At 59.4% G+C, this 14893-nt stretch overlaps 1 protein-coding gene across 1 annotated transcript in view; it reads left to right on the top strand.

The window, feature by feature from the left end:
* The window catches only part of ARHGEF10L (Rho guanine nucleotide exchange factor 10 like), a 153286-nt gene that overhangs the window by 129862 nt on the left and 8531 nt on the right, over window positions 1-14893 (top strand). Inside the window, 1 exon segment of the mRNA XM_055574325.1 lies at window positions 12606-12780. Within this exon segment, the coding sequence (XP_055430300.1) occupies window positions 12606-12780 (175 nt within the window).

The raw sequence follows: 14893 nt of genomic DNA, 5'->3' as shown, positions 1-14893 counted from the left end.
ACGGGCGTGCTGTCCGGGGGCCCAGCGCTGCCTGTCCGTCTGCCTCCCTGGCACCTGAGTGCTGGCTGCTGATACCAAGGCACGCCAGCAAAGAAACTCCTCTGCTTCCTGGACACAGCGCCCACCAGACTTCCCCCTGCGCATCCCCACACCCACCGCCTTCCCCACCCTTGGTTTTCACGTTTAGTGCCCAAACTTAGTTTGCATGTATTAGCTGTTGTAAATCTATCATAACAGTGTGACGTGGCATGAATAATGCATCGCTGGGCTGTATTAGTTTTCTGTCTCCTATCTTATTTATGACATGAAACGGGTGGGAATTTGCAAAAGCAAAATTCAGGCGCAGGGCTTTTTGGGTAATGGTATGCAAATCGGCGTGAGGGGTGGAAAGATTCACTAAGCCCGTGGGTGTCCAGGGGCCTCCGAGGCCTGGAGCCCTGGTGTTTAGGCTGCTCAGGCTTTTGGGTCCGGGGTCCTGTTACTCTATGGAGTTGTCTCAGTTCACCAGTTTTAATTATTATTTTTTTTAATGTGTCTGTTGTCGTTTATCGTTGTCATCCTGTTCTTTTTGCTTTAATTAAAAGTTGGCAGGTGAAACTTGAGAAATCGATTTTCTAAAGGTTTTCTAAAGGAAGCCTTCCAAAGGAGTGTGAGTGTTTTCTAGCAGCATGAAGGACTGAGGTTAGATGCTCAGAGGGACTTCCTTTTAGGCCACTTATGGAGGACGGAGTGTGGGCCTGGGCCTGGGGTTCCTTCCTAGGAGGGCGCCGAGGGGTCGAAAGGGGCTCCCGGCCGTGGTCACGGCCTCTGCCCTCACGTCTGGGGCTGTGGGGACCCACCTCGAGGATGCTGGGCGGGGCTCGGGGGGCTTAGGGCCGGGGTCTAGCTCCCCTTCTTCTCACCAAGATTGCAGGGCTTTCTTCTAACAGTCGGTCTCCCCTTGTCCTGAAAGATGTAGGTTGAGGGAAGGATTTCATGGTTTAAAAAAAAGTAGTTTGACGCCGTTGGCCGAGGGAACAGGTTCCAGGAATCCATGGAGGGAGAAAGGGGAGACGGTGCAGGGAAGGCAGGGTGGGGCGGGGTGATGGTGGGAGTACAGCCTGGGGGACTGAGGTGGGAGGCAGGGGATGGCAGTGGGCTGGAGGGCGGTTCTCTGCCCCCCGAGCCCTGTCCCCCCGCGTCTCGGGCTGTCAGAGGCTGTCCCCCTGCACGTAGCTCTTCCGCGTCCCCTGCCCCGAGGTTAGTCTCCCCCGAGCCCTGTCCCCCCGCCCCCGAGGTTACTCTCCCCCCGAGCCCTGCTGCAGAATTAGGGGGGGAGACACCATAGGACCTGTTGTCCAATGCCCTGGGATTTGGCGAAGACACAGCGCGCCGTGGATGGAGCCACGGGATGCCAGGCCTCGGGCTGGGCCTCAGCACAGTGGAGACTGGACGCTCAGGCACGAGGGATCACTCGGGGAGAGGGTTGGGCTGGTGCCCAGTGTTGAGGGTGAACACGGTCGGTCATGTGATGGCCTTAGCAAGCCTGGCCGCAGGGCTGGGGGAAGATCTGCCCAGTGGGAACCTCGAGAGGCATTGCCTGCTGCCCCTGCTGTGGTCTGAGTGGGCTTAGACGGTGGGTCAGTGTGGGTTTGGGAGCCGGTCTGGCTGGTTCCAGTCCCTGGCTCCACTACCAATTGCCTCAGTTTCCCCACCTCTAAAATGGGGAGAAAATTACAGAACCTGCCTCAGGACTCAGCACTGAGATGCACCTAAAACTCCCAAGTCCTTCCCGGTGAGGAGTCGGCCTTCATGTTGTGGTGAACACAGGACCTCCTCAGGGTCACAGGGACCCCCCAGGAGGCGGCGGGCCATGCCCTCCTCCAGGGGATCTTCCTGACCCGAGGATGGAACCCACGTCTCCTGCACTTTCCTGCATTGCGGGCGGACTCTCCACCCACCGAGCCACCCGGGAAGCCCTGGTCCCCTTGCCCCCCGCATCCAGCCCCCCGGCACGGGTCCCAGCTTCGCCTTGGTCAGCGTGCATCCTGATCTCTCAGGGGACCCCTGCATCCAGGGTGTGGATCTGTACGTGGTCTGAGGCACGGCCCTTCCCGGGGCCTCACCCTGCGCGGGAGGGCAGGACGCTGCCTGGCAGGGCCCGCTCACCTTCTGTACTGAGCCCAGGGGCCCTGGGGTCCAGGCTGTCCTGAGCAGGGGCCCATCGGTTGAGCAGGTGCCGTGGTTGCTGAGCGCAGGCCTGTGAAGGGGGCACCCGGACTAGCGCCGTGTGGACTGGCTTGGGCAGGACGGGCGGGCGCAATGCCATCCGTCCCTCGGGGCTGGGATCAAAGCCAGGCCTCCATGGTGGACCTTTCTGGAATGGAGCTTCCTCACGCCTCGCCCTGCTCCGGCCTGACGACCCTGGCTCCCTCTGCCCTGGCGGCTCCAGCCTCCACGCCTGCTCCGGGCTCTGGCAGCGGCCCCCCTGTGTGCAGCTGTGGAGAGGGGGTCCCAGGGTGACAGGCAGCCCTCTCCCGCGCCCCGTGGGTTAAGGCTGATGGGGACTCACCCAGAGGCTGGTCCCGGCTCTTAGTGAGGAGGAGCCCGTGGAACCTTTGCGGTGGTCCTCTGATTGAGCCCGCTCAGTCGCGTCCCGCTCTTTGCGACCCCGTGGTCCCCTCACTGCCCCCCTTCTCAGTGTGAGGAGGAGGGAGACGGGCAGGAGACAGTGACGAGATGCGCTCTGGCCGCACAACATCCCAGCAGAGGTGAGTCGGGCGTGTGCTCAGCCCCGCGCTTCCAGGACGTCGCTGCCCCTCTGAGTCCTGGTTTGGCCTCCCGGTCTGACAGAGGCTCTGCCGTCCCACCTCCGCTCACTCGGGCGGCGAGGGCGCCCAGGCGCAGCAGGTGCCAGCTGCCCGAGCCGTCTTCTGCTCGGTCTTCACCTGGTCCCCGGCTCCCTCCTCCGCCTCTGCACTGCGGCCGGGCTTCTATAATTGAAGGGAACAGAAGGAGATTAAATAGGACTAATGAGGAGCGTGTCTTCAGCCCGGGCTCTGAGGCGCCTTCCAGCCGCACAGGGGGATTTCAGTCTGCGTTAGTGGTTCTCTGCTGTTTGTTTTTGTCCACTGTCGTTTATTTTCTGGTTCTCACTGTGATTTATCACGGGACATTGACAGTTCTGTTCATAAAGACAGAATGTACTGCGGCAGCGGGACAGGCTCCCTGCTGGGGGCGCTTCCTGTGGGTCTCGCTCTGGGTGTGGCCGCGGTGCCAAAGGGAGTCTGCACCCACCTCCTTAGGTGCTTAGTGACGAAGGCACCTCTGTTGCAGGAGTTTTTAACTTTGGAGGGGTGAGTGGTTTACAGACACTTGGGAGATGTTGGCAAAAACTATTGATCATCTTTCTAGAAAAATGTACCATGCACGCCAAATTTTTGCCCAGTTCATTCAAAAATGGCTTGTTGAAGACAGGTTTGGGACTGGTTATCGGTCTGGGGCAGGGATGGCGTCCATCACTCTATCCCTTCTAGGTTCCGGGGTGGCCCTGAGCCAGGAGACCCCACACTTGTTGAAGTCTCTCGTTAGACAGGAATGGCCTCGTCCCCACTTTACAGATGAGTAAACTGAGACCCAGAGGCTTTAATGGACTTGCTGGTAAAAGGCAGAGGTGCAGGCACGCCTTAAGCCTCCCTCCCGGCGCAGGATCCCTTGGTCTTGACCAGGTCAGATTCTGGAGGCAGAGTGTTAAGCTTTGGACGGAGCCCTCCAAAGGTGTCCGTCCGTGGAGGTCAGGTGTATGCTGTGGAGTCCTGTAAATGGGTGACCAACGGTCCCATTTTGTCCAGACAAGGAGTTGGACTCCCAGTGCTACAGCTGGGGCCTGTCTGAGCGTACCGGGGTGAGTGTGGCACCCTGCGTTGGAATCCTGGCTTTCCCCCCAAATTTTCCAAATACTGCACCTCTGTGAACGGCACTCAGCCTCTCAATTTGTTTATTTCAGCTGTGAAATGTTGGTAAGAATAAGGCAGATAAGGGAAGGGTATTGTGTGCTAATTGCTTTTAAAAGACCACCTCTGGCTGCTCGGTTCAGCGGCTCCAAATGTGACCTCTGGTCTTAATCCTGGGGTGTCCCCTGGCTGGCAGAGTTGACCCCACAGCTTTCTCAGAGCCTCAGACCTGCCTGTGAGGAGAGGGTGGAGGGTGATGCCCTCCTCCCAGGTTGCGGGGGCACCGAGCCCCCCAAGTGGAGGCAAGTTGGGGAGGTGCTGGTGGGTGCTCCGTGGGTGGTTTCTGGGCCCATGACTGGACCTCCCAGGTGAGTGCGGACCAGGAAGCAAGGGCCCCTTCAGGCCCATGCCCTGCGGGGCACTCGGCAGGAGGGTGTCCGGGGACAGCCCCACGCCCCCGCCCTGCCCCTGCCCAGTGGATCGCCTGGGCTCACCCTGTCCCGTCCTGGGTTCTTTCCCTCTTCTTCCATGAAGACCTCTGGGAAGATGAAGTGCCCCGCAGGGCGTGGACAGTTGGCGCTCAGCGGGCTGGAGCTTTGCCAGCCTCCTGCTTTTCTTCCGCAGCTCCCAACCCCCAGAGCGCCCAGCCCCCTTTCTGGCTCCATGGCGTGATCTCAGCCCTAACCACTTGGAGTGCTGAGCTGCTCACCCTGGGAATTTATGGAAACAGGCCCAGACGCGTCACCTGGAGGCGCATAAATCGTGCAGGATGCGGCTGGGCTGGGTCAGCCCTGTCTGGGACGGGATCGCTCACCTGAGACCCTTCGAGCAGCGGTCTGCAGCGGCTGCAGGGAGAGGCCGAGGGGCCCAGCCCTGTGGGCAGCCGCGGGACCCTGGCTCCGTCCCTGCTGCCTGCCCACTCCTGCCCGCAGCCCTGTACTTGGGGCCCTCACGGCCCATCGGCTGTGTCCCGTGAACCACCCGGCACTCTCCCAGCTCTGTGACGATCGGGACTCTGGAGATGGGCTGGAGCCGCGAGGCAGCCCCGGGCCCTCCCCTCCAGCGGCCAGCCTTTTTTTTTTTTTAATAACTCCTCCCACCCCCACACAACTTTAATTTTTCAATTTTTATCAGAGGATAATTGTTTTACAATATCATGCTGATTCCTGCCACACAGCAACACGAATCAGCCTCAGCTGTACGGATGCCCCCTCAGTCTGGAAGCTCCCTACCCCCACGCCATCCCATCCCTCCAGGTGGTCCCAGCGCTGGGCTCAGCCCGCTGGCCGTCTCATTTGCGTATGGGAGTGTGTGTGTTTCCACCTCCATCTGTTTCACCCTCTCCTTTCACCGCTGTGTCCACAAATCCAGGCCCCACGTCTCCTCTGCTGCCCCGCAAATAGTTCCGTCAGTAGCATCTTTCTAGATTCCACATGCACGCGTTAGTATACGACATTTGTCTTTCTCGTTCTGACTTACTTCACTCTGTACCATAGGCTCTGACGCATGTATCCCGTATCATACATAAACACACATGCCATTTGGGACTAAATCATTTAGAAGCCAGCGGCAGATGTCTTTACCCGTCACACTAAATGCTTCAGCAGGGCCCTCTGACCTAACTTCAAAAGCATTATCGTGCCCGGAACATCACATGAATCTACTGCCCAGGGACCCATTTTCCCAGTCTGTCCCCAAAGCACCTTTCATAGCCACCCCCCTCGCCACCTCCACCCGGCTGGGAATCCCATGTTGCACCTGATGGTCATAGTTCTTTTGCTTCCTTTTATTTTTTAAATAACTTTATGTGTTTATTTACTTTTGGCTGCACTGGGTCTCCGTGGCCGTGCGTGGGCTTTTCTCCGGTTGTGGGAGCGGAGGCTGCTCTTTGCGGCCGCATGGGCGTCTCATCGGGGCGGTGGCTCTGGTTGCTGACCACGGGCTCTAGGGCGCGTGGGCTCGGTAGTTGAGGCTCTCGGGCTTGGTTGCTCTGAAGCATGTGGGGCCTCCCCGAATCAAGGATCGAACCTGTGTCTCCTGCCTCGGCGGGCGCATTCTTCACCCCTGAGCCCCCAGGGAAGCCCTCGTCTCCTTTTAATCTAGGAGAACTCCGCTCCTTTTCCTGTGTGTGTGGTCTCCACGAGAGTGACTTTTTTGAGAAGTCCAAGCCTGTGTCTTGTCCAAGGTCCCACCAGCTGGAGTTGCCCCACCATTCCATCCTGATGAGGTGGGAGCGTTTGGCCAGGTTCTCTGCAGGGAAGCAGGGCTTTCCCATCATATTGCTGGGAGGCGGGGAGGGTGTAGGCTGGTCCCATCCTTGGTCGCTTGGTTGAGGTGGGCTCTGCCAGGTGTCCCTGTCATCAGGGTACCAGCTTCTATTTGTAATTACTGTGGGCAATTCTTGCAAAAATGGGAGAATACTGTGTTCCTCAGCGAATTTTCACTGCAAACTTTTATTTAAAGAGGATTGTCCTTCACCGCCACGTAACTGCCCTCCTTGACTACCACTTCACATGCATGGATTATTTTTAAGGCCTGGCGAGCTACCATCCAGGACCGCTGCTGCTAGTTTTGATGCTCACATGGTCTCAGATTCGGCCGAAAGGCGCCCCTTGTGCTGGCTCCTGGCTTCTTTGGATGCTCCCCATCACTCTTTGGTCGCCCCCTTGCTTTCTGCCTCTGAGGACGCCCTGCGCTCGCCTGGCACTTTCCCTGCCCCAGTCACCATTTCTCCAGGGCGCCCTGCCTGTTTCCCTTTCACGTGGGATGGTGTTTAGAAACCAAGGAGGGTGTGCTCACTGCCGTTGGGGAGGCATTGCTTCCAGACGTTGCTAGTGCACAGGGCCAGGGAAAAAAATCTCAAGTTCATACTGCTGCCTCTAACTCAAACCCAAGGTCGCAGAGCTCTCCTGTCGCCTCTCAGGCTTCGCTTGACTCTTGCTGTTTACCCCCCGCCCCTTGTTTCTTAGTTGAGTCCAGCTCTTTGCAGCCCATGGACTGTAGCCCGCCAGGCTCCTCTGTCCATGGGATTCTCCAGGCAAGAAGGCTGGAGTGGGTTGCCTTTCCTCCTTCAGGGGATCTTCCTGACCCAGGGATCTAAGCCTCATCTCTTGCCTCTCCCGCGCTGGCACCAGCTGGCAGCTCCGCCGCCGACCCTGGTCCTACTAATAGCGTGTGCCTCAGCCCCACAATGTGGTTTCAGGGTCCCTGTGCGTGTTCCAGCACGAGCACCACCCAGCCTGCTTAGCAGAGTTCAGGGTTCCTTTGTGGATCTTCTTGTCCTTAAACACGGACCGAGGCTGTGTAGTCAGAGGGCAGAGTTCCCAACCTGCTTGAATGGATTCTTCTCTATGTGGGTGTGACCATGTTCCAGTAAAACTAGATTCACCAAACAGGGGTCAGGCTGGTGTAGCCCGAGGGCCACTGTGTGCAGACTTGTGATCCAGACTCGCATCCTAACAGAGCAGCTCCCAGTGCCAGGGAGGCAGCCAGTAAATAGCCTGGAGCGTAGGGGCCCCGCGGGCTGGGCCTCCTGGGGCCCAGAGGAGGGGCATGGCTGCGTTGGTTGTGCAGGTGGGCGGGGGACCTTCTTCAGGGACAAGGCGGGTAGAGGCCTCTTAGACGGTAAGGTAGCGCCCCACTTCTGCCCCCCCCAGACTGGCCAGAAATTAGAGGAGGGGTCCAGAGGTGAGAAGGGGGAGCCACAGCCTGGACTCGGGGTGCCAGGTGGGTAGCGTTTCATCCAGCCTTAGTGGATGGCCTGGCTGCCTCTTGGGGAAGGATTTCTGAGCTCCTGTCTCCAAACACACCATGTTTGGGAAACAAAATGAGGTGCGTGCCTCTCAGCACTGAGCCCCTGCCACCCAGGGGTGCTGCACTCAGCGCCCTCAGCCCCCTGGGGACCCACGGTGCTAGGGTGCCACCCGTCCCTGCCCCATATGCCCAGGAGGCCCCGCCAGGGCACCCAGACCCAGCTTCCCCCAGCAGGCTGCTGGTGAGGGGAGGGGTGCTGGGTGGCGCGGAGGTGACTGAGGAGTGAGGGGGGCGCTGGGGCTGCCGCCGCTCATGCCCATCCCTGCCCCGCACCCCGCCCCTGCCATGCCTCACCATTGGACTTGGCAGGTTTGCACAGGCCTCAGGCAAAGCCCTCTGGGCCTGGAGACAGACTTGTTACGCCTCTGGAGAAATGAGCCTGGATTTCCACTGCTGACTTCTCTTTTAATTAGATTCCGGCGGCAGCGTGCGGGGCGGCCTGGCAGCAGCGTGCGGGGCAGCCTGGCTGCAGCGCCGGGGAGGCTTTCCCTGCGCCCAGGTCTCTCTGCACTCGCGGTGCAGTCTGGCTTTGTCGAGTCGGGAAATGCCTCTGGCCTCCCGTCAGGAGCCACGCAGGAGTCCGCACGCGCGTGAGCACGCACCCACCTTCCTGTTGGTGTCTGTGTGCATCCGCGTGTAAGTGTGTGTGTGCCGGTTTTTGGAGAAGTCTGCAGACAAAGCCTGCTGGGCCCCTTCCATCCAGCTGCCCTGTCCCTTCCCGTCTGCCTCTCTAGGTGGCACTGTGGATCTGGCCGCAGAGTCTCACCTGCGATGGGGCTGCTGGTGCCTCGGCTGGCGGAGGGGGTGCCCTGTTGGAACCCTGTGCTCTGCCTGGGTCTGGGCCTTCAGGAAAGCTGAGTGCGGGCTGCGGGAAGATAACCCCCCACCCCACCAAAAGGGGTTCTTTCTTTGAAGAAGAGCTCCTCTAGGGAAAGGAGCTTCCGGCCAGCGCTGCCGGGGCTGAGTGAGAGGCCAGAGACAGGGACGTTCCCCTCCTTGCCCTGCACTGCATGGACGGAGCCGGCTTTTTGGAGGCTGGGGAGGGGTGCTGAGGAAGGAGGAGCAGAAAAACACCCCCACAGAAGGCCCTAGTCTGAGTCCCCAGTCTGAAAAGGAGGGAGGCGCTGCCTGGCCTCTGACCATGCCTGGCCTGATAGCAGACCCCCTCCTCACCCCCAGGCTGATACGAGACCCCCTCCCCGCTCCTGGCCTGATACGAGACCCCCTCCCCCCGCCCCCCTCCCCCAGCCTGATACGAGACCCTCCCCCCCCACCCCGGGGAGCCCCCGCTCCGATGGACGTGACACGTTCCCACCTCAGAGGAGCTGCAGCTTCTGCCCTCAGGCCCCCGTCAGGACCCTGGACTTTGCTGTGACCCCAGCCCGCCCGGCCTCCCCACCTGGCTGCAGAGTCCTGCCGTCGGGACCGGGCTCAGAAAGCGCTGTCTCATTGGCCAGCTCGCAGTCCTGCCTGCCGGGGCCCCGCGTCCTGATCGGGGTGCGCACCTAGCTCACCAGCCTGGCTCCCCCTGGCTCCCTGGTGGAGACCCCCTGCCCCAGCTTCTTTATCATGGCGGGAAAACTCTGGTGGTCTGAGCCGGGACGGACCTGGGGCTGAGCCAGGGTTGGGGTGATTGCGGCAGAAGAAACAGAGAGCCTTATTGCCGTTTCTCACTTGCTGAGCCCGTGCAAGGCCCAGAATTCCTGCCTGCTGCCACATAGCTCTCAAACCGAGCTTCTTCCCAAGGTGAACCTGAGTCGGTCACTTAGCAGGCCCGGCCCCGCCCTCACTTTAATCAGTCCACCAGGGTTCTCAGGGCTACCTGGCGTGACCTGGCCCTGCCTGCCTCTCCCACCTCTGTCTTGCCATAGCACTCCCAACAGACCCAGTAACACGGCACGTTCATTCCTGCCCCAGGGCTTTTGCACTTGCTGCATCCTTTGCCCAGAGTGTTCTCCCCCCTACCCCATATCCCAGGGCTGATTCCTTTACGTTTGATAAATGCTACTTTCTAGAGAGATTGTCCCTGGCCACCCAATCTTAATGGGCTCTCGGTACTTTTCTGAGCAGTGGTTATCACTGTTGGGAGTAGCCTTTGTCTTAACCGTGTGGGCTCCTTGGTTATCTTGTTCATCACTGTATTCCCAGCATCTAAACCCACGCCAGGCATATCATAGGGTCTCCAGAACATCTGCTGGACGAAGGAGGCTGTATTAAGAACTGGGTTTGTGCTAAACCCTCCCTCACCCAGAAGTCCCTATAACCCTTGTGACAATCTCCACCTACAAATGGGGAGATGGAGGCGCCAGCCTGGGAGGTTACTGAGGAAAGGAGATTTAGCAGCAGGTCTGATTCCACGCCCATGTTCTAGCCAGCATCTCCTAGAGTCATGGGTTTCCACCCAAATCTGATCTTTATAGAAAAAGAAATGGAAAAAACAGAAAGGAGGAAAGTCACCATGTTCTGCCCTGGAATAATCCTCACTGTGCAGGCTTCACTGCCCGTCCCCCTCCCCTCCCAGCCTGTCCCCCTCCCTGGCCCTCCCCACCCCCTCCCCCTGCCCCTCCCCGCCCCTCCCCGCCCCTCCCCACCCCGCCCTCCCCGCCCCTCCCCCACCCTGCCCCGCCCCCACCCCGCCCTCCCCCCTCCCCCTCCCCGCCCCCTCCCCCTCCCCTGGTTTTGGAGATGGCCCTTTTTGTTTCTTTTTATAATAACTGCTATGACATTCTCGCTTTTCTATGTTCATCGCCCACTTTCTGTAGACAATAACACAATGTTGAGTAGATGGACGGTCCACTGGGTGGATGCGCCAGAGCCACCTGACTGTCCCCAGTGATCAGGCATCTGTCTAGTCTGCTCTGCTGGGGCTTGTTGATGTTTAAGTAACAACCCAGTATCGTAGCTGGATTTCAAGCATCCATCCATCTGCTCTTTGATCAAATTTCACCGTGTGCTGAGGTGTCTGCCGGGCACGCCGAAGGGCCTGAGGCTCAGTGTCTGTCCTTGGAGTCCATGGACCAGAGTAGGAGAGAGCCAAGTGTGGCCAGAGTGGAATAGATGTCGCCGGGCTGGAAGATGGCAGGCAGAAGGCCAGTGCAAGGGTGCCCAGGGTGGGCCTCGTGGAGGCCAAGTCTTCAGGTGTTGCAAAGCTGTTCCCAGCAGGGCAGTGGGTGATGCCCGTTGCAGGCAGGCCATCGCGAGAGCAGTGATGTGGCTGCAGAGTGCATCCTGAGCATGCTTCGGGCCCAGGCTTTGGTTGGACAGGGAATGCGGGAGTTGGGGCAGAGCTGGGTCTGAAACGCTGAGCTAGGGAACTTGGATTTTCTCCTGAGCTGGATGGTAAGCTGGGTGTTTATCTCCTTGCTTTGCAAGAGTTACTTTTTTAAGATCAAACTTTTATATACACCTGTTTAAAGGAAAATCAAATAGCATGGGAAGGTTTATCTGGAAAGGCCCTTCCCACCCCCATCCCCATCTCCAGTCCTGCTCCCTGACATACTTTCACCTGTCCTGTGTTTGAGCCGTCGGGAACTTCCCTGTGACTCTTAATTGTCTGCGCCACTGTTTCTGGATTTGTCAAGTTTTGGACACGTCGTGTCTCCCTGCAGTGAAGATGAGGGTTGGCTCGCAGCACCCGCCTCCCTTCCCCAGTGGTTCTGTTCTGTTGGTGCCTTTGTTGTTGTTGTTGCTCCGCCACTCAGTCGTGTCCGACTCTCTGCGACCCCATGGACTGCAGCACGCCAGGCCTCCCTGTCCATCACCAACTCCCGGAGTTCACTCAAACTCATGTCCATTGAGTCGGTGATGCCATCCAACCATCTCATCCTCTGTCGTCCCCTTCTCCTCTGCCTTCAATCTTTCCCAGCATCAGGGTCTTTTCAAATGAGTCAGTTCTTCACATCAGGTGGCCAAAGAATTGAAGCTTCAGCTTCAGTCCGTCTAATGAATATTGAGGGTTGATTTCCTTTAGGATTGACTGGTTTGATCTCCTTGCTGTCCAAGGGGCTCTTTTTCAGTAGGACAGTTAGTGAGCCTCGATTCTTCTTTCTGTGCCTCTGTAACTTTAGATAATGTGCGCGAGCTGCCACTTCCTCTTCCGTAGACTTGCCGCCCTGTCCTTCCCTCGCGTCACGGTCGAGCCTCGTGTGCGCTTGTCTTTCCCTGTTCCTCCTTCAGTGCTATCCCGTGGGTAGCTTGAGCTGGGCCACCTTAGAAGTATTGACACCCCAGGAATCAACAGACACAACACACCAGGATTCACCCCGCCAGTTGTTAAGCGTTTACCAGCACACCGGTGTGGGGCTTCTGAGTCCCTTCCCTCTGACCTGGGTTCGGGGTTGGGTGAGCTTGGCCCGGGGCTCCTGAGGTCCCCTCCCTCTGACCCAGGTTCAGGTAGAGGTGGGTGAGCTTGGCCCAGAGCTCCTGCATCCCCTCCCTCTGACCCGGATTCAGGGTTGGGTGAGCTTGGCCCGGGGCGTCTGAGTCCCCTCCCTCTGACCCGGTTCAGGGTTGGGTGAGCTTGGCCTGGGGCGTCTGAGTCCCCTCCCTCTGACCCGGTTCAGGGTTGGGTGAGCTTGGCCCGGAGTTCCTGCATCCCCTCTCTCTGACTTGGGTTTGGGGTTGGGTGAGCTTGGCCCGGAGCTCCTGCATCCCCTCTCTCTGACTCGGGTTCGGGGTTGGGTGAGCTTGGCCCGGAGCTCCTGAGGTCCCCTCCCTCTGACCCGGGTTCGGGGTTGGGTGAGCTTGGCCCGGAGCTCCTGAGGTCCCCTCCCTCTGACCTGGGTTCGGGGTTGGGTGAGCTTGGTCCCCAGAGGCTCGGCCGGCCGGCCCGTCACGGACAGCACTCCTTCTGTGCCGCAGCAAAGCTTCGAGGCGCACCAGGATGAAGCCGTGAGCGTGACGCACATGGTGAAGGCGGGCAGCGGAGTCTGGATGGCCTTCTCCTCCGGCTCCTCCATCCGCCTCTTCCACACTGAGACTCTGGAGCATCTGCAGGAGATCAACATCGCCACCAGGACCACCTTCCTGCTCCCAGGTGAGACCCTGCTGTCCCGGGTGGGGGGCTGTGGACGGGGGAACAGACACGGGGGAGGCGGCCTCCAAGCTGGGCCAGCCCATCTCACGAACCTCGAGGCAGCCTTTGGTCGGCCACGAGAACTGGGCCCCTCGGGGTAAGCAGCTGGCTGAGGGTCCCGACCCAGGCCTGCCCTCCGGAAGCCCTTCTGGCTGTCCCCACAGCACAGCAGGCCGGCACCCGCGGAGGCAGGCTCCAAGCTCGGGGACTCCCGCGAGCCAGGTTGCTTAACGCGCCATGTCGGACAGGAGGCCCAGCCCACCTATACCTGCCACTCCTCAAACCCAATTCTGCCTCAAATCCCCTTCAAAATGAGCAAAGAGAAACAGAGAAGCCAAGTACGGACCTCTTTCCTTAGAGGTCTCTGAAGAAAGGCTGGGGTCCCTCTAAGTCTGCCATCAGGGTCTGGGTCAAGGGGAGGGCGAAGGCCCTGATGTCCTCTGCCTGGGGCCGGTGCTTCACTCTGCAGGGCTGTTTGTGGGACCCACAGGGAGGGCTACGATCTGGGTGCACCCTGCACCCTTCCCCTCACCCAGAGTCTGCCGAGGCCTCCGTGGAATTGGCCACAGGCCTCGCCCTTAGCGCTGATCCCTGTGAGCCATGCTGGGAGCCAGGACAGACGCGTGCTCAGGGCCCACCGCTGCCCCCAGCCAGCTTGAGAGCAGCCCTCAGGGTCAGCGGGCCTCAGCTAGACTTGCCCCTGAGTTTCCACCAGACAGACTGACCCGGAGCTGGTCTGGGAGGATGCCGGCTGGGCTGGGGGCAGCAGCTGGGAAGGACCCCAGGGCCAGGGAGACAGCAGGTGTGGCGGGCTGGCCCGGAGCTGATGGTGACAGGGACTCGGCTGACGGCCACCGTAGAGGCTGGGAGTGGCATGCGCTGAGCCGGGGGCCAGGGCTCCTGCCTGGTGAGGCTGGGCAGAGGGCAGTCACGCCAGGCAGCACCTCAGAGGCCACAGGGTTCCACCCCAGCGGCCTGGTCCCTAACTCCACACAGGCTGCCCGGCGACCACTCTGGCTCCTGCTGCCCCCCAGCCACTCTCACCGGCCAGTCCTCGAGTCCAGACGGGTGGCCGTAGCAGGGGATGCTCACCAACAACACGGTCAACAGCCACAGCGGCGGTACGCAGAGGCTGCACTCCGCCAGGAGCCCTACGCTGAGCTGGGTGCCAAGGGCTTTACGTAATCAGGACCTCACTGTCCCCATTTTACAGATGCAGAAGCTGAGGCTTGTTCGGCAGGGTAAAGTGGCTGTCCCGTGGTCGCACGGCCAGAGACAGGACTGGGAGTCACGTCAGGTTGGACTCAGTTCAGAGCCTGGCTGCGTGCAACGGGGGAGAGGTGGTTTCAGAAGCGGCCAGGGTCCCGGCTCGGCCGCTGTGGGGTCACAGCAGGTCTCTCTGCCTAGCGGAGCCTCTGGTCCCTCTGTGGGCAGTGGTTCCTGGCTCCGGGTAAATACTGTCAGGAAGATGCCTTGCTTAGGCCTGGGTCATCCATGAGGAAAAGAGACGCCTTTCTAACCTGCCCCCCAGGGTGTGGGGTAGGGGCTTGGGGGACCTTTGTCATGGACCCTCCCTCTCTCCCTCCCTCTTTACTTCCTTCCCTCCCTTCTTTCTTTATTTTTTAGCTTCAGTTTCATTGTCTCGCATAGTGTTTAGCCATTATGTGAGGTAAATCTATTTTAATTACAGTAAAAATTTCTCAGTATCACAGAAATATTTCCACATCTGCGCTGATAGCTAAATTATTTCACATTAGTGGAACAATGGGGAAAAAATGGATAGCCTTATGGGCCTTTTTCATCTTCTCAGTAAAGTCTGGGGGGGCGTGGAGCAAAGTAGAGAAGGAGTCGAGCGTGCCCAGCGGCCGGGGCCGGCTGTGCACGGACCTGCTGAGGGCGGAAACCAGCAGCTCCTGCTGCGCAGCTGCCCTCCCCGCGCGTTTAAAACGTGTCCTCACGTCCAGTGACTGACTTGTTCTTAGCAGTTAGTCACCCTTAAAAAAGAACTTCTCTGGTGGCTCAGACCGTAAAAGATATGCCTGCAATACAGGAGACCAGTTTCGATCCCAAGGTC

The sequence above is a fragment of the Bubalus kerabau genome, chromosome 3 (assembly GCF_029407905.1).
Source record: "Bubalus kerabau isolate K-KA32 ecotype Philippines breed swamp buffalo chromosome 3, PCC_UOA_SB_1v2, whole genome shotgun sequence".
NCBI lineage: Eukaryota > Metazoa > Chordata > Mammalia > Artiodactyla > Bovidae > Bubalus > Bubalus kerabau.
Note: the sequence above shows the minus strand (reverse complement) of the source record. Positions and strands in the feature narration are given on the sequence as shown.